The 19,913-nt window shown below is 44.0% G+C and overlaps 1 protein-coding gene across 4 annotated transcripts in view; it reads right to left on the bottom strand.

The window, feature by feature from the left end:
- LOC143139082 (AT-rich interactive domain-containing protein 1B-like) overlaps nucleotides 1-19,335 on the bottom strand; it is a 147,256-nt gene extending 127,921 nt beyond the window's left edge. For all 4 annotated transcript variants that reach the window (XM_076299638.1, XM_076299641.1, XM_076299640.1 and 1 more), the window contains exons 1-2: nucleotides 17,818-19,335; nucleotides 1,660-1,857 (exon numbers count right to left, since the gene is read on the bottom strand). In XM_076299638.1, coding sequence (XP_076155753.1) covers nucleotides 1,660-1,857; nucleotides 17,818-19,053 — 1,434 coding nt within the window. In that variant the 5' untranslated portion in view covers nucleotides 19,054-19,335. The remainder of the gene's footprint in view (nucleotides 1-1,659; nucleotides 1,858-17,817) is intronic.
- Between the last annotated feature and the right edge of the window lie 578 nt (nucleotides 19,336-19,913).

The following is a 19,913-nucleotide window of genomic DNA, read 5'->3' as shown; positions in this document are numbered from 1 at the left end:
TTGTTATAAACTCATTACTTTCGGTTAGTTATGTTTCGCAATTACACTCTCATGTTCTCTCTTTAATGGCAACGCTAGATAATTATAACTTAGAAGTTATCTCCCTTGGCCATAGTCGGGGATAACAACTAATTTCTCTAATTATTTTGCGTGGCTGCTCTGTGACTGCCAAGACTATGGGTCTGACTCCCCATTGCAATGCACTTGATTGCAGAAGAACAGGATTTGTTTAGGGTGAGTTTGAGTGTGTGTGTGTGTGTGTGTGTGTGTGTGTGTGTGTGTGTGTGTGTGTGTGTATGTGTGTGTGTGTGTGTGTGTGTGAGTGTGGGTGTGTGTATTTGTGCGTGTATGTTTTACAGGCATAAATCACTTCCGTCTTTGTTTCCAGTGCCTCCCTATGGCTCACGCTGATGTCATAGGAGAGGCAGAAGCAGCCTTGAGCAGCCCTTTATAAAAAAGGAAGTCTCTAATGTGGACTGCCGACTCCTCTAGTGGTGTTACCGCCAGTGCACCAAAGCCCTTGGGTCCAGCTTTAATCAAAAAAACAATGGTAATCCATGCAGGAAGCTAATATTGAACATAAAAAACGGGTGAGTAAATAATAAAATAGCTTTTAAAAGGACGCAAGGGCTGTTCCTGATTACTTTTGCTTTCCATTACTGCACCCCCCCCCCCCCCCCACCCAAACCCTCCAACCCCTTTTCAAGTAGGTTCACTGCTACGGGCATTCGGGCTATGAAACAGTGTGGTGTGGTGTGAATATGTTATTAATGCCTAGGCTGAGATTGGTTCTTTTTTCTTTCCCTCCCCCTCTCTCCCTCCACTCTCATCCATCCCAATGGGTTCATGAGAGAGCTGGCTAAGTCAGAGGTCCTGCCATTTGTGCCAAGAACTCTCAGGAGAGACATTAAAGCTCAGACCAACAGGCCTGGCTAAATATAGCTCCATGACAGGGGGACATTGCCAGCCCAGAATAGCGTGGCCTGCTCCAGTGATGGGACAGAGAGAGAGCCAGTCTGGATCCCCTCATTCAAAACAACATGGATTACATGGATAAAACATGGAGCAAATAGTAGCTTTCTTCCAAATTTCAGCACGTGTTCGAAAAGGCAACCTCAAACTGTATCAAACATCCCTTTTAAGTAGCAAGCACTTTGGACTGGTTATAGGTACTCCTGACACCATCCTAATGCTCTACTGTGAATGGGAAACATGAAAAGCAGCCATTTTCAGCTGCCAAGAGCTGCTAGATGATTTCAAATGACACCTCCATATGCAGGGACAGAATTACAGACTGCAGCTTGGCAGCCTGATACCAAAAACACGAAACCTCTTGGAACGGACTCAGGACATTTCAAATGAGAAGCATGACCCCTCTTCACTTTGACACTTACCATAATGACAAGTGATGGTGCCTATCGCGTGCAACTGCAAGTATGTTTTCCAATATTCAACTAAATTATTCAGCTAAATCAAACTTTTTTCCAAGTGAGATGCAATCTGGAACTGTTTGGTGCTTTAAAATGGCAAATGTTGCCATTCAAAATAATGTTCTTTAGCAGAATATTCATGCTGTGCCTCTTGCTTTCTACAATACAGACATACATATGTTTCTAGTGACTATTGAGGTATATGCATAGTAGTCCAACAAAGACATACCTGTTGCTGGGGATATGGCATCCCACCCATGCCAAGCTGACCACGCCCTTGCATTCCCATTGGATACCGGTGGGAGGCGGACGATACGTATGGCTGGCTGGGGTAGGGCCCACCTTGCTGCTGCTGCGAGTAGGGGTTGCTCCCGCCCATCCCATACAGCTGAGAGCGCTTCATCACCATGAAGTCCATGGAGCCCACCTGCAAAAACAAGAACAAAGGAGGACGTGAGCCAAGCGCAGCACCCCATCAGTGAGAATAGGACAGCACTGAGCCCCTGTTGGAATAGAGAAGTGGAAGACAGCTCAGGAAAAAAATTGAAGCACCCGAAAAGAAAGATTTTGCCAGGACCAATTTATTCCTTTCGAGTATTTTGTTCTTTTAAGGGTTTTTTTCCCCCTCCTTCCCTTAACCCAGAGAGTCAACAGGAAAATTCCAGCATGTCAGGTTAACATTAATCCGTCACCCAAAACGAGGAATACACGGCGGGGCAGATTATGTCAGGTCTGATGTCTGCGCTCCGCTGTGCTGGATCACGGATGATTTATGGCATTTGTTCCCACTGTCTTTTTTTTAGCCGAGCACAGCCTTCCATACCTCTCCCTCTCTCTCTTTTCCCCCTTTCACCTCCCTGAACAATACCTCCACTTCTCCACTCAATATGACTCCAGCCCCGCTGAGCGAAGGAGAATAGCAGGTTTTAGAGGCGGCCAGGCCTAATCACGGAACAATGCCGGGGAAATGTCAAGGAACAAACACAACCAATTGTGCTGTGGACGGTAAACGGGCAATAAAGAAAGAACCTTATACACCCTTTAAACAGGTGATACCTGGTGGGTTGCCACCAACACCAAGTTGCCAGCCATGGGAGAAATGGGAAATACAAGAAGCCCATTGTCATTCTCCTCAAATGTGTTTCCAGTGATTTGCCAGGTTCAGGTGTGCCTGAGCAATTTAGTTTGAGTAAGTGTGCATGCATGTCTGTGTGTGTGTGTGTGTGTGTGTGTGTGTGTATGTGAGTGTGTGTGTGTGTGTGTGTGTGTATGTGAGTGTGTGTGTGTGTGTGTGTGTGTGTGTGTGTGTGTGGTCAGGCAGGCTGCCCTCCCAGTCACTGGTTTCCAGATTAAGCAGGATTTACTGTGGGTTTCTCACCCACTGCCAGAGGGACAGGGCCTCTATGTCTCCACTACCACCTCCACTTGGAAAATGACTGAAACAAATGCGACTCCCAGGGTTTGAAAGTAGGCCGCCGTATCACAACAGTTTTCCAGTCGGCCTGCCTTCCCACCTACAAGCTCACCGTTACAGCCCCCACGTCTTCACACAGCCCTTCTCTGTTCCTCTTTGTACAATTTCTCAATCATTTATCATCATCTTGAGTAATTTCTCCATACTGTCTTCATATGGGAACAATGACGGATTCATCCATACAGCCCCTGGCCATCTGCTTGCAAGATTCACTTGTAAAGTCCTGCACACACACTAAGCCTTTCAAAATCACATCAGTGTGTCGCAAGAACAGAAATATACTCCAAGGAAACACACTAACATACACTTATGTTTATTTGTCTGTATACAAGATGAACATTTTCGCAAGGCTGCCAAGACATCAAGCATTATCCAGCAACCACATTATGACAGACTAAATCTCCGCCGCCTACTGTTGTCATTTACTGAATGTTCTGGACCAACAGTCAAAATTGGCTCCCTTCAATTTGGCTATTTAAATATATAAACACACACACACACACACACACACACACACACAAAATGGACAAAACATTCTCTGGATGCCCCTCCTTGCCATCAGGCATGCCACTCTAGCCCATTAATTAGAGTGTGATCTGGAGCTGGAGGGCTCCACTCATGAATTAAGGGGAAAAAATCCAGGGCACTGTGCCACCCGCAATATGGGGCAAGGCTCAGGTCGCCTCCTCAGATAGCCTTCGCTCAAGCAGGGGGCGGGTGTGCCAAAAAAACGCAGGACTGCAAAGCAAGCAGATCCTCTCCTCTGTGTCGTTGCCAAATTCCTACACGTGGTGGAGCGGTCGTGGGGACAGGCAGGGAAAAGAGCAAACGCTCCACGAAAGGTGACCCAGATGCTGACATGCACCACAGATGGACAAGCCTCACCATCCTGGTCACAATGACTACATTTGAACATTTGTGTGCATAGTCTCTTCAAGACTAACATCTACAGTATAGTGTGTACAAGTGGTTATGTGATATTAATGTGATAGGTATCACTGAGGGTAAGAGAAGAGGTATGATAGGCGGAAGCAATATGAAGAGGGTAGGGGGTCTGGACACCTACACTTAATCTACAACCCCCTCAGCCAGCCATGAGCGAAACTGTAAGCGGTATCATACTCAGCAGCAGGGATGCCGACAGGATTATGTGTGCATGAGTGCCGTAGACTTCAACGTAGGGAACCTTAAGAGGGTTGGGGCTCAGTGGAGAAGGGAAAGAGAGATTTTGAGTGATGATATCAAGCTGTTAAGAAAATGTTGAAGGAACCCGGAATGCTATCAGATTCCAGGGCCTTGTCAGAAAATCCTGACTTCCCACAGTGAGACCGTTCTGATTTAAATGCTGCCGTAATTTAAGTTCTAAATAAAAGTCCTTTTTTCCCTCAAAGGTGTTGGCATTCAATGGCCAATATTAGTGTACATTTGAAAGGGTATTTAAAAAGACTACAGAATGATAATGGACCTGTACAGCCTGCAATGGAGGTATCTAGTCTTGAGCAGCGGGATATATCTTTTGTGATATATTTTCACTTACATTAGGCAGGCGCAGAGAATTCCATGTCTACTAATAAACTTGAAATTGAATTCATGAACCTCGTCTGCATGTTAAACTGCGGTGAGAATATTGCAAAAACAAAGCTATTAAGGAAGGAACAAGGAGGAAATTAGACATGTATAAAACTGCTAAATTTGATAAAATAGTCTTTTGAGTTGTTGTGACTGATTTTATGACTTCAAAATGCTTTAGCTCCTTTCATTTTAATGTGCTAGGGATGTTAATCAGCAGAGAGAAAGACTCTTTCTGCAAAAAACAAACCAAATAGATTAGGAAGTAATACTCTGCATATTGAGATGAAATAAATATAAAATGCTAATCTGGAAATGGTTATTGCTATAATTTCATAATGGAAATGCAGAAACATGCATATCTTTCTCTAACTTTTTAAACTCTGCATAGAAAGATGTGTATGTCTGCATCAAATTAATTATACATAATAAAGGAGCTCATCGGTGCAATAATGCTAACAAACATGAGGACACACATGCACTCAACCTACACCCACCCACACACACACACCCACCCACCCACACACACCAGTAGTGCACAGTGCTCCAGAAACATAATCATATGTGCTACCAACAGGTCAGGAGCTCAATTTCTGAGAGCACACATATAACTAAGATGTTTTTAACTAAGATAAAAACATCTGCTAAATTAATTAAGAAAACTACACACGTGCACGCACACACACACACACACACATATACACACCACACCAAGAAGATTTCAAGAGATTTAATTTTTTTCTCACCACTTGCATATTAGCAACTTTCTGTGAACAAAAGAGGTAGTCTGGTCCAGGTCTAGTGATGTGAACATGATGTATATAATGACAATGCTGTGGTGTATGTAAATATGTGTGTATGTCTGTGTATGTCTGTGTATGTCTGAGTGTGTATGTGTATGTGTGTGTGCGTGTGCGTATGCGCGTGAGAGTGTGTCTGTCTGCGTGTAGGAGGGGATTATAGGTGTTCAGTTTGTACAAAAAGCTCCTGCTGAGGCTTGCGTCTCATAGTGCCAGAAAATCAATGGCAAAAAGCTGAGCAAAGAAGCCATCGACAAAATTCAAAATGTCACCCGTCACCGTTGGTGTCTGATACTCTGAAATGGCTGCAGTGAAATAAAGCATTACTGCAAACACCGCTCCCCAGGTGCATGAGAGCCAGAGACATTTTCAAAAACGGACACCATAATTAGAGCCGTAAACACCCCCTCATCGACGGCTCAGAGTGGACAGGCCTGAATCACAAATCGACAAACGGGAAGGAACTGAAGGGAATCCTCATTAACATGTGCAAATTCTACACTGCTGCTGATGAAGATTAGAAAATTAATTTCATGGAAGCAAAGACAATACTGATGTCATCAAAACGGAACAGGAGCGTTACCGTATAGCAACCAGACGTGAACCAGATAAGTCCTACTGACAGTGAAAACAGTCATATTACAAGCTAGAAATCACACAAAAAGACCATAGATAATTCTTGCTATACAAGAATGTCCTCCTCACCAGCAATAAAGCCGGTTAAGGGCTTTAAAATTAATTGCTGGTTGCAGTAGCATTAGTGTCTTCCTGAGCTCTTACCATACCATTGGACAATTCTGTATGAAACTTCTGTCACCAAAATTCCAGTGAGAGGTCTGAAAATCATTTTAAGGTCCTGTAAATTGGCTTTTAGCAGTTGCCTTTAAGTGCAGCTTACCATGACGGCCAGTTATGAACAGTCAAGTCAAGTCACTTTTATTTATATAACAGGACACATGAAATTACAACAGTGTGAGAAGGAGTAAGTAAGAGAATGATAGTGTAAGACGGAATGAGAAAGAGATAGAAAGAGAGAGAGAGAGAGAGAGAGAGAGATAGAGGGAGAGAAAGCATGCTTGGCCGTTGTCATGTGGCAGCCCGTTGCGCCATTGTGCCTGGCAGCATGTGCATAATTGCTCTGCCTTTGTGTACAGTTAGCAGGCCAGCCAACGATAAGGGTGCCCTCGATGGCTGACACCAGTGTTTACAACATATCCCCCGTGTGTTTGTGAAAGTGGGCAAGCATTGTAATCCTCACGGCAAGCACACAGTTGTCATTAGAGAGAGGAAACCGGGGCTAGGGATTGGGGGTAGGAAGTTGTCTGAAGACTTCTTCTAGTTGAAACATCTGTGGAGGATCTCTCCTACCCCCTCCTCTCCACCCCAAACCCTCACAAAGACTAATAACAAAACAACTCAAATCAAACCACGTGTGAATTTGTCAGACAGAAAAAAAAATAACCAAACAAAGCACAATAAAAGCCAAACAAACAAACCACATTTTGTTTGTTTGCATTTTCAAAGCTGCATTTCAGCCGCCGACTCAAGAGCACCACAAAACAAAAGAAACATCCAGAAACAAAGACACGGAGGAAAAGGGACGACTCTCCCTGCCTTGAGAGAAAAAAACACGATGCCAACAAACCAGTTTTTCCCCTCCGACGTGCTAATGCGCACCAACAGCTTCGCCCGCCAGCTCACCCTCAGCGTTAATTAGATGCCAGCCCCGTGTCCGCCCCCACACGGCCAGATGCACAGACTGCAAATCACGATCGGTTCGGCTGACCTACGTCTGCCATTCGGAATCGTAGGCGAGGGAGAGGGAGAAGAAGAGAAAGAAAGAGAGAGGAAGAGAGAGAGAGAGAGAGAGAGAGAGAGAGAGAGACGGGGCCCCGGTAAGGAGCCGCCCCGTTTCCCGAGAGCACAATGCGAGAGTGACAGGCCTCCGCCAGAGAGGAGCATGGGAAAAAGCCAGGCCCCACTGTGGAGCCGTTTCAGCGGAGGGCAGCCGCGGCACGAGAGGAATGCATTCTAGTTTCACTTCAACAACATGAGGCCGAGGCCTGGGAGTTGCACAACGGCAACTGTGCCTCCTCCAACAAGCCCAAGGAGGGAGACAATAAAAGCAGTTTATCTGGAAGGCAAATTTTCTTTTCAGGCTCTTATAGATGTTCTGCTTTGTCTGGCCAATTGCACCTTCTCTACTGCTACGGTGCAAATGTGGCTATTAAATATGTATCCGTTTTTAACATATTCAGGGGGAATCACCCAGGCTAATAGAAATGGCCCTTGTGTTGCGCTTTACAGCTCCCATAACTGTAAACGAGACTGCGTAACCAAGTGTGTTTATGAATTAACAATGGCTGCTCATTTGCGTGAATTTAGAGAGAACAAAATGCATAAACATATTCATGGGGAGGAGAGGGACATTATAGCTGAGAGCTCCACTGGACACACTTCCTGACTACATCTATCAGTCTGTTTCTTTTAAATACAAAACAAGGCATTCTATGGCTCAGCCAGCTAACATTCAATTCCCTGCGCGACCATGAGGTAAGATTGAAGTTCTCCAGCCACAAAGTAAAGCTCTCTGAACCACTATGAAGGTTCAGTCAAAATGCACAGTCAATAGGACACTGGAAACGTAGCCTTGGCCAGGGTTTTGGAGGTCAGTCTGGCCAAGGGCCATTTTATTACAGAACAGCGACCCATCACTGGAGGAACAACAAACAGATCTTCCTGACCTTCTATCCTTCAGTACTTATTAGATACTCATTAAAAGTCAACTGAAACAATTTTAACCAAATTGATTTCATTATTGGACTGTGCGATGACTCCCCCGATTGCTCAGCAGGAAATTTAAAAAGTTAATTAGAAAGAATTGATTTTCATTAAATTCACCCCCCTCCATCCACACTCACATACGCACACATACACATGCCAAAACTAACTCCACTACTAACTCCACACCCATCATACACTGGTGTTTCCTATGATGCCTGATTGGTTGGATCTACCACAGGAGAAAATGAAGTAGGCAATAGAAGCAGAGTGCAGCCTCTCAAGGCTCCAGTCACACCTCAGCGAACCATGCTCCGGGTTGATGAGTTGCTGGTAACTGACTTCGAGCTGGAACAATAAGAGTGGCCAAAGGGCTGGGGCTCTCGAGGGTTGATTGTCCTCTTAATGCCTTTGCCCCGCAAAGAATAGGCCCGTCGACCTGGGGGTGCCCTGGATATGGGCTGCTTTTGACCCGCTGACCTTTCAAGGCCACCCCGCAGTGGAGCGCAGCGGCTGGGCCTTTTTCAATCTCTTAAGATCTCCAAATCAATCATGGTGCCAGGTGTGAACATGTGGGACCAGCACTCTGCAATCAATGAGTCCTGGCCCCAAGGGTAATGCATGTCCAGAAAAAGACCCTTCTCTCCCTCACTCCGACCACTATTACCACTCACATGCACTTGCACTGTGGGGAAACAGTGCTCTGGAGGGGCGATTGCGCGAACAAAAAAAAAGTAATTTTATGATGCGTCCTTTTATACAGTACATCTATTTTCATGGCAGTGTGCTCGAACTAACAACATGCACACTATTTGGAAAAATGACCTTCCAAACTCAGAGGTAAAAGGCAGCTTTCATTATGGATCCTCTGAAGGCCACAATTTTGTGGGAAATGAATTCAAAGCCAAAATATTGTAGCCAGAGCCTCTTGCCATATACTTGTTGTCTGAAACAACAAAGAATTATCTCCAATCACTAACAATAAAACAAAAACATGGACTAACTTCTAGATTTTTAATTAAACTTTGACCCTTCCAAAAACTGTATTGTATTTCTGATGCAGGGAGGCGCTGCATATATTCCAAGACAATAGTCCAGTGCAGTCATTGAACATCTGACTGCCCCAAATACAGACCATCTGTCTTTCTTGACAAAACTTCACAACATTCCCCAGTGGACAGAAAGACCTCAGTTTGACCTTAAACTCAATACTACCATTTTTTTTTAACATGACTTCTCCACGAGTCATACAGGAGGCACACTTTTATGGAGGGGGCGCTTTTGGGGCTGAGCTTTGATCCAAAGGGCGTTTCTCCCCCCTCTTCTTTCTTTCCACCACCTCCTCTACTTTTCAAGAGAGCTTCTCGGCGGAGCCATCTGGAGTGCAGAGCGTCTAAGTGAAAGCACATTGTGATGCCCCACGGGCTCTCCATACGCGTCCCTCAGTCACAGCCATCACGGAAAACAGGCAACACACTACAGGCGCTGGGGGCAAGCAATACTTGTGTCCTACTGAAGAACTGTTTGTGGACAATGGAGGAATAAATAACAGTAAAGAGGGACAGAAAATGAGCAAATAACTGCTTTGTCAAGGTGAGACAGGAACTTTGAAATTTGAAAGGATGGCACGTGACATCTAGCACTTCAGTGGTTCCTCTAGAAATGGAATGATGGAGGCTGTGCTGCCTGTGCTGTTCAGATATTATTAACAATGGCCACTGAATTTATGCATTTCATTGTGTTTATTTTATTACTTCACATAACTCCTGTTTGTTTACAAGAGGAAGAAGGGAGCTCGAGTTGAAAGAATTGTCCTCTCTTAAAGCATTGATCTTATCACAATTCAAAACACATCAGTCAAAAAAATCAAAGGAACAGAAAAAATGAATAATACATGCCCATTTTTTCATTCACATCTCCTTCCCGTCGCAAATAATCACGTTTTTTAGTACCGAGAGAGAGAGTGAGCTGGTGTGCAGAAAAAAAGCAGGACGTGTCCTCTTTCCCAGGCCTAATTTAGGATTCAATTACAATACTCTTTAAAACCGCCGACTTCTCAATTAATTATTTTAAGATTAGCCTGACAGTAATGGGCCTCCCACTAACGCAGCACAGGCACAGCTCTGCCGGGGCCTCAGACCTTGTTGTGTGCTCTCGAGGAACGCACAAATAAATCAGTTCTCCTCTTTTACTTCTCTCGTTCGCATCTCACATGCAATTCTTTCTCTCTCTCTCTCTCTTTCTCTCAAACACACACACACACACACACTTTTGCTTTTTTACACAGCGTTGTGTTACATTCTGCTTTCCGGCTGTTGCGTCCAGTCTCCTTGGCTGCTGGATTGATATTCACAACTACAGCGGGCCGGTTTTTTATGAGCCACCAGGGCCTGTCCATCCCCCCGGCTGGGGAGAAACGCTGACGGATGGCCCTGCTGCTGCCGCCGCTGCCACCGCTGCTGCTGGGCGTAAGCGAAAAAACGTCCTCGACCGCTTTGATTGGAGGCAAGCAAAGCATTTCTTTTCCCCATGTCTGCCGTCTATCTCTCTCCCTCTCCCTCTCCCTCTCCCTACGCCGCCTGTATGCGTGGAGGAAATGAATGGCTCTTCCCTCCGGCATGAGCCAGCCCCTATTCTGTTTATTTAAATATTTGATATGTAAGCAGTCATAAAATAAGCATCATAACATGCAGAGAATGACACGCGGGGAAGGCCATTATGCATAATGGCTTCTGATGTACACAGGACCCATAGTTTAGCCCGATGGGGCACATGCCATGCTGAGAAAGACCCAGAGCAATAAATGGAGGCTGTATATTGTGCATACAGAAATGTCATAAGATGTGTCTGCAGGCCACCTTGCACTACCACATACACAATTATACACAGCCTACAATCTTTCTAGGTAAAGTACTACATACTGTAGCTGCTTGGTATTGTATAGTCCTTTGTGAATGTAACTACACAGGAGGACATTGCTTTTGTTAGGAGGTAAGTCAGTGGAAGCTGTTTCTCTAAGCAAAGTAAAGTGGCTTAATCCAATGTTTAACAAACCTACATTATGTCTTACCATAAGAATGTTATACAATTTATAGACAGAACAATTATCTAGGCTACCAAATGTCATTTTGTCAACCACTTTTTCTAGTTCAGCATACAACAAATATTCCACACGCATACACAAATGGCCATTCAAATAGGCCAAATAGGAGCCTCTTAATCACAAAGTGATTAAATCAGCATTACTATGGAAAGACAATTACCACCCATTGATTAAAATAACACCACCAACCTGACCTTTGGCGCATATTTCTTCTTTCATCCCTAACAAGACAGCCTCAGCAGAATAGGCATGTGAGGGGAAAGGTCAAAGAGGAGCCCATGACCCCCCACCAACACCTTGTCCCCAAAAGTCATCTCCTAAAATAACAGCGTGCCTCTATGCCCTCCAACCACCCCCACCCCGACCCCCAGACCCAGGTCTGCTCCTCCCTAAGAACCAGGGGCACTGCAAGTCCTCTTGCTCCTCACACTCTTAATTAACACTAATTGGACTGAATCTCACTTTTTTGCAGGAGCAGCATAATGAAACAATTCATCTTTAATGCTTAATGACTTGAGTGACAGAGCAGTGCTGATTTGCAATGGGGAAGGTCAACCAGAAGGACTCTCACAATAAGGACAGCAAAGCTGCAGTATTTAGGACAGTGGAGAGACAGAAGGAGAGAAGAAAGAGAGAGAGAAAGAGAGAGAACTTTGTACATTGGGGAGCATTATTTTTTTCTTCTTCAGCCAGCCAACGCTGCAGGATGTACGATGGACTGTCACCCGGCGATTCACCTCACTCAGCATTTTCCAGAGCTGCGCTCTCTGCTGCCACTGACCCTGACACACAGCGCACAATCACAGTGTCAGACCAAATGACAAAAATATGTCCACTCCCGAGCTCTGTCCACTCCCGAGCTCTGAGGAGCCGGCAGTGACGCCATTCTTTAAGAGCCGCCTTTTAAAAGTGGGCAAAGTCGATCATTCGTCCTCGCAGACAGCAGAGGACCGTGATGCATCGTGCTTGGCAGTGACCCTCAACCCCCTCTCACAGTCAACCTCATTAAGCTAAAAGCACAGGAGTCTATGGGGTGTCTCATCCCACTGATGCATCCATTTCAGCTCCAGAAATGGAGCCGCATGTAAAACACTTTGGAAAACCCCGAGCCTGTCTTAACTTTTCCAATGAGCGACAGTGGCACACTCTGTTACCCGAGCTATTGATTATGGTAATGTGATCTACAAAACGGTAAACACAGTAGCTGGTGACATACAGCTGGCATTATAGTACCCTTTCTGTGTTTATTCTACAGTGTTCATCAAAAGGACCTACCCCTTCCCAGCATTCATCTTTTTAGAGGACACTGGCTGCTTTTTCCCAATATGACATTATCAGAGGCATTTAATGCATATGAAATATCCATCCTTGAAGCTATTTATTCATGTAGAATATAAACTATGATTCTTTCATTTCAGCTCCTGAATGCACAATAAAAAATCTACCTTGAAAAGAAACTGCCTGGACATACCTGTTTGAAATTTTGTATAAAGTGCAATCATCAATACCCTCCAGTTCAAGTAGCCTATTCTTATTATTGCCAGGTCAAAAGAACATGCTATTTTCTCAGTTTCCATCCATGTCCAGCATTTTTATGGATACACCCACTGTGATCTTAATGAGTAAATTGCAGTTTACAAACAAAGAATAATACTACTGTAGCTCCAAGGGTGGCCGCCAAAACAGCCAGTTTCACAGGTCAGTCCACCCCACACCATTCACTAGCGGCCATTTCAACTAATATAGACCTATTATTACATAAGAACATAATCACTTGCAGAAAACAACATGGCATTGATCTGACTCACCTCTTAATGATGCATACTTTTACGGTATCAACTTTTCTAATATTGGAAATTCGCCAAGTAAATATGACTTACTGTGTAAGCAAATGTTTTAGATTTACAACATATGAGTAGTTTGCAGCTCTACAAAAACTGCAGAAAAGTGTAAAAATCAACCCAGTGCACATTATAGTACACAGTCAGCATTCAGAGGAATTCACAATTCAGTGAACATACTCTCCATGACAATGTAGCCAAAATAGTGTAGCAAGCAATTCAGCACACACACGCCTGTGCGCGCGCGCACACACACGCACATGCACACACACACACACACACACACACACCTAGTCCTGATCTAATGACAAACACTGTGGGTTTTTCATATAAATGGCTCTCCTTGTTTGTCCGCTAACCGTGGGGAGTCCCACTGGGGCGAATTCCCTTCTTTCCTGGCTCTGCCTCTCCCCTTCCAGCTTGGAGGGCGTGCAGGCTTTGGGAACGCCCATGGGAACTGGGGGTGGGGGTGGGCGGTGGACAATCCTTTTTTTTCCTTCTGGGAGGTACTGCTCCCGCTCGCTGGCTCAGACCATGCACGTGGCTAATTTACATGTGTGAAGGTCACTGAGCCTCTCTGTGAGGTGAGGCCACAACCCTGGCGCACTGCCCAACACGCCGGACTGACTGGTGAAGAAAAGAAATACGATAGCCTGAGGCAATACCAGAGAGGAGGGAGCATGTGTGTGTGTGTGTGTGTGTGTGTGTGTGTGTGTGTGTGTGTGTGTGTGTGTGTGTGTGTGTGTGTGTGTGTGTGTGTGAGTGAGTGAGTGAGTGAGTGAGTGAGAGACGGGTGGTGGTTTACAACCAAATTGTGGTTTAGCAGAAATCACTAAGCAGGTCATAAACACAACTTAAAGCATAACACGTTTCCAAATCACAGATCTTTAATGGATACTGAAAGCTCTGGCATTTGAGAGGTGCAGAAAACCCATTTCCGTCCCTGCCTTGGTCTGCAACACTTGACAGCCTTCCAAACAAAACATGGGACCTTTCCATTTCCACAGCTCCTCACTGCCTGCTCCCCAGAAACAGCTCTCGCTGAGCCCCACTTCACACCCCTGCGGAGACCGACCAGAGAGAGAGAGACAGACAGAGGCTCTACCGGCAGCCGACACAAAAGCTTTCCGTGTTCAACCCACCCAGCAGCTCACTGGCTCACTGTCAACATTAGGGCGCCTGCTATTCACCCCCCAGAACAACCCAACCTGGCATGCTCAGCTTGAGCCTAGCCTCTGCACATACAGGACCAACCTTGTTGCTTCCAGACACTTCTGTCTGTCTACAAACTACAATATAGAGTCACGCCAGCTTACATTATTCCAAAGAAGTAAATAAACAGATACCAAAATGTCTGAACAGGAATGTTCCTGCAACACTGAGTTTGAAAAACACACCCACACTTGCAGTTTGCAGGCAAACGTATCAGTATGGTTCTGCTGACTACCTGAGGTGAACAACATGCCTCTATGGCGGTAATGCCTGGCAGCTCCTTCTGAGTTTGTGCTTAATGTCTTGCTATTGAAATGTCTTTAAATCATTATGATACACCCTTAATGATCCTTGAGCACTTTGAGATCATTGGTGATAAATTACTTTATGATCCCATGCGGTGACATTGAAGGCTGACAACAATTCATTAGCATTAGACAGTTTTTCACATTATTTAATTGTACAAATGTTGCTACATCTCACATGACAATGAGTCCACATATAAATAAATGCACAGCTTTTCTTCCAATCAATTTCTTATCATCACAGGATTGAACCAAAAAAGCTTCAATTATTTTATTAGTAGGCTAATTATATGTGAGGCAAGAAACCTCACTGGTCAATTTCTGTATCACTGTATCACTCACTCTCTCTCTCTCTCACTCTCTCTCTCTCTCTGTTTTTTGTCATGGTGAATCAGAACTAATTGGCATTTTAACAAAGCCACGGGCAGTCCTGGGATAACCCATCTGCCAATTACGCTCCTGCACGTGGCGTTTCATCCTGGAAGATGAAAACACTGCCAGGCCCCTTATCAGGAGCAACAGAGCAAATTAAAATTTCACTCAGTTGTTCCTAATCAGCTCTGAGGCCGACATGTAAACAAACCAACACAAACAAAGCAAATGCGGCGGACAAGAGCACGGGCCAGGAGCAGCTGCTGGCGTGCCTCCTTCCGTCGGCTCTCACCCACAGATAAGGCACCAGGCACCACCTCCCTGGCTGTGGTCAGCGGAACTTGGGCATGACTAAAGACACACAGCTTTACCAGCAGCATCTCCTACTTATGGTTCAGACAACAAGGAGTTTTTCCATTAATAACAGATTTTTTTTTTTTATTCCTGCATCATCTAGCTAAAGACATTCTCATTTAAATTACGGGAAATAATGATGTTATATATTACATTTATTATTCTTGTATTTTATTGTTGCCTATTACAAGTACAAATATAATTAAGCTATTATTACACTTGCTCAAATGTTCTATTTCCAAATAAAATACATTCAATGATTAGAAGAAATATCTTGTATAGTATTTCATCACTAAATATAATAATAATAATAATAATAATAATAATAATAATAATAATAATAATAATAATAATGTGACATTTCCAAAAGTATGTAACAACACAAATATGCATAGAAAAATGTGCATAGAAAAACTTTTCCATAGTTCTGATATTAAGCAATGTTGTAACTGCTTTGTGCACAGACAAAAATGTCTAGTGAATGGGGTCATGGGGGAGTGGGGTTATGGGGTCAGCCCTACACAGACATTCACAGAAGCACCCTCTTCCATTAGTTGTCCTTGGCTGCATTGGAGCCTTGAGTAACTCCTCTAACGGCTGAATCAATTGAAATCAGAACAATGCTATCCTGACAGTGGAGAACTTCAGCTGGAGCCCATCACTTCCCCTTAGCTGTTGCTGCACAGATAAGCCTGTGAGTGTGTGTGTGTGTGTGTGTGTGTGTGCACGAGAGAGAGAGAGAGAGAGAAAGAGTGAGTGAGACAGAGAGAAAGAAGAAAGAGAGAGAGGCTGTGTTTCCCCATGTCTGATAACTGGTGACTGGCCAGGAAAAAGTGGGGTAACAAGCTTGTAGTGGAGGAGAGTTATTTTTTTCAGTCTAGACTAAACCTGATGACAAAAAAATTGGGGGGTGGAAAAGAAAACTGGCAACAAGTGAAAGGCACGTTTTTTTCCAGATTGGCTTTGGCTACTAGTTAATTAATCCTAAACACAGAAAAATGGCTGTCAAAATATTGAGTTTATGGCTCCACTTTGTGTTGGTATTCTACACTGGAATTTAAGTACTTAAGTAAACTACCAATACATGTCTTTTCACTCGAAATTATTTTTATTCAATGTAAAATCTAGACTTCACGCAATTTTATTTACATAACACCTACAATATTGCAACCTAATTGTTGCTAGCCTGGGGGCAGTTGTCACATTTGTTATCATAACCTAAATTATGTCGTTTGTTATGACAATGTTATGCTCGAAGAGTTATGCCCATAATGTTAATACTAATAGATATTTAGTTAGAATAGTATAGCCTACATAACATAAAGAAGGCTAGTATATGTTACTTATATGAAAATCTTGAGGCCATGAGCTATGTGTGGAAATCGAGAGAAATAAATCTCTAGAAGGCTGATAGAGTGTAAGGTATAGGCGACAATATTAGACGAACACAATGTGATACCGGGTTATGTGAAAATTATTACTCCGTTTTGTTCCTAAAAATTTTGTTTATGCCATCTTTATAATAATGTAGTACTTTATATTTGGTCTAAGTATGCATACTAAGATAGGATGTAGGATAACTTTCGGGGGATATTAGGCTACTAGGCCTAAGGTGAAAGCCCTTCATCATACAAGCGTTCTAATTTATCTATAGTGTAATGTGCAATTCAAAGATATGTCAAACATTTTGATAGTCTACTGTGCGTAATAAAGTCATTAAAGCGATATACTTTTCATGTAGTTCTTTACCTGCCTTTTATTCGGCACACCATCATCACCTTCAACCACAGCTCGAGCCTGTATGAATAGCAGCTGCACGGTCACCGTGAGCGCGCGTTTTTCTTTATTTACAAAAGGCCCCATGGATACGAAGAGCCAATCAGGTGTCAGATTTGATGTCAACTAGGAGCCAGCTGTCCGAAGACTATTATAAGCTGTTTTGCCTCCGCAATTCAAACGGAGAAGACATGCAAACACAATGTCACCTTTCAGAAAAGCGAAAAAGACGTGGAATTCAAAAGCTGTTGTTTGCAGGCCACACCATTTTAGCCACACATCTACAAATGAAACTGGGTTTGCGGCTTAGCTTCTAAAGTTTCATGGCTCTATTTTCTGCTGCCATGTATAATGTATTATTCAAACGGGCAGCTCCAAGTTCGACAGCGAGGCGCACGTGTTCATAATCACATCGAGGTCTGAGAGGCATTTTACTCAAATAATCTTCGTAACAAAAACTGGAAATTGAAACCCAGGCAGCATTAAAGCGGCTCAATCTACTATAGGGTATGTTAGTACTGCGCATTAACCAATAGAATAATTGTATGACTTTAGGAAGAAGACATAAGGAGGTGACTACTGTAAACATGAATTGGTATAGTAGGGTAATTCTAACATTACGAGCGATGTTACGTGTGCGTAATGTAGGGCTACAGTGTTTGTGCTACGCGCACGAATGCAATAGCTACATATTAATCATTTATAGCCTCTTTACAATCAAAAGTCAGCATGGCGAACATGAAGTCCACGGTCAGTAAAACACAAGCACTTCAGTGAGACGATTAAGAGGTGCTCCTTACCTGAGGTCTGTTGAGACTTTGTCCGTTCCCAGGACTCATTCCTGGATGATTTCGTTGGCCTCCCCATGCATGAGCCGAAGACCCATACTGCGAATTTATTTCTTTGCTCATCCCCATGCCCGCTTGGGGTACAGCAGAACTACTGTAGTCTGGATAGCCACCACCATATCCCCGCATCATGGGACTCGGAGACGTGAGAAGTTGGTTCAATGTCGGCGTAGCCCCCGAGGGGTGCTGGCTTTGTCCAGGAAATCTCTGAAAGCTCCCGATATTTCCTCCAGAAGAACTTGCAGATGCCAACCCTTTGCTTTGGCCAGATGAGTTGCTGCTTGGGCCCATCAACATGTTATTACCCTGACGCGAGCCGCCCATCATACCGTAGCCGGCGCTACCGTACCCCTGTCGGTACCCCGAGTAATGGTTGTACTGGGTGTTATGATAGCTTTCATGAGAGTTTTCCACATTATTGTTTGTCGAAGAGTGCATTATTCCTATACCATGGCTTTGTTGGCCGCCATGTTGATCAAAGCAGGGCCCTGCTCTGGAATTACCATAATAATTATTAAACTCAGAAACACCACTTTTGCCACTGGGGTTATGCGCGTGGTTGTTGCTGTTTGTTGGTCCAAAGTTGGCGTGCTCATACCTACTGCCCATCTGGTCTGGTTTGCAAGGCTGATCCTCCCCACCTTTATTCAGCATTTGCTGATGTTCAACATGTCTCCCCAAAACATTCTCTTTTCCTCCGTGCTGCTGATTGTCGTTATCTCCTGGTGTCATTATTTGGTTCTTGTTGATGTTGTTACTTTGTAACTGACGCTGATGATGTGAAAACTGACTGAACTGTGTCTGCTGAGGCGCACGATTGAGAGATGAAGGAAGGTCTCCAGCAATGCCTTTTAGTTTATGATTTGATATCAAACCAGTTTCCATATTCGGAGAGGTTGTAGAGTTGGACGAAGAAGAACCAGAAGTTGTTATATTTCCACTTTCCTTCGGCTTGTCAGAATTACTGTTCGCTGGTGTACAAGTTCTGTTGGTCATGTTCAACTCAGTCGGAAGACGATGGTCTACATTATTCAGAGTTGTAGTCCCGTCTCCGGCTCCGTGCATTGCGCCAGATCCTTGTGTCGTCCCTCCTGATTTTCCAGAGTTTAATTCTTGACTCAAACCTCCGGATACATTTTTATTTTTACTATTAGATGCGGCCGGGGCAGATGCCACTTGCGCGGCCATGATCACTCCAACATCCCCCGGCAATAACCAAAAATGCGCACGCAAAACAATTAAGCAGAGAAATACGGACAAACAGAGACAAGGAAATGTCTTCAATAGAACAAACGAAGCGCCGAGAGAGCCGTCTTTGCTGTGTTATCAGAAGCAAAAAAAAAGATCCACTGACAGCAACAGTGGCAGTCGCGTCAGTGCGGCTTCATGTTGAAAGTTTTAGTCCAGGTTTAAATGAAACTTTTTTCATCCTTTTCCTCTCTAACCCGGATATGGGTGAGTGCATGTCTCACGGAGCCCCTCTGGCCCAGCATGGTATGAGAGAGATTTCCAACTGCTGTTATCCACCTCTCTGTGGCGCGACGGCTAGGGGGAAAACACGTACTGGATCCACAAATGTGCTCAAAGGAAAATTACTGGCTTAAGTCTGAAGGAGATTATTATTGACTCACAGAACTTCATGTTATCATTATTAACAAGAGAAACATACTGATGAGTTTTTCTTGGCTCGTCTAACGACGTTCTTGGCTGTTTAGGACCCAGTGAGCACGAAAATGGCACATACCTTTTCCAGGCAAATATACTTTTCATAGACATAACCATTTACTGTCTCAAGAATTGTCATACACATGATCTATTTGTAATCTGAAAGACATCATTTATAAATCGGCTCAAATGTGGGATATGTGGGCTAATTTAGCTAGTTGCGCAGAGGTAATATGAAAATATCACTGTTTGTTTGAACATTTCTTGTTGACATTATCATTTCCTTAGTATAGCCTGCCTGTGCTCTCTAGATTGTAATGATCTGTGTCTGGCTTTGCTTTTCGCCCACCGCTACGGCTCAATCCAGTTTCTACTGCTCCGGG

This window comes from Alosa pseudoharengus, unplaced genomic scaffold (assembly GCF_046254945.1).
Source record: "Alosa pseudoharengus isolate Yale_2024_CS ecotype anadromous, Long Island Sound unplaced genomic scaffold, YU_APseudo_1.1 YU_APseudo_1.1_scf_22, whole genome shotgun sequence".
Classification (NCBI taxonomy): Eukaryota; Metazoa; Chordata; class Actinopteri; order Clupeiformes; family Clupeidae; genus Alosa; species Alosa pseudoharengus.
Note: the sequence above shows the minus strand (reverse complement) of the source record. Positions and strands in the feature narration are given on the sequence as shown.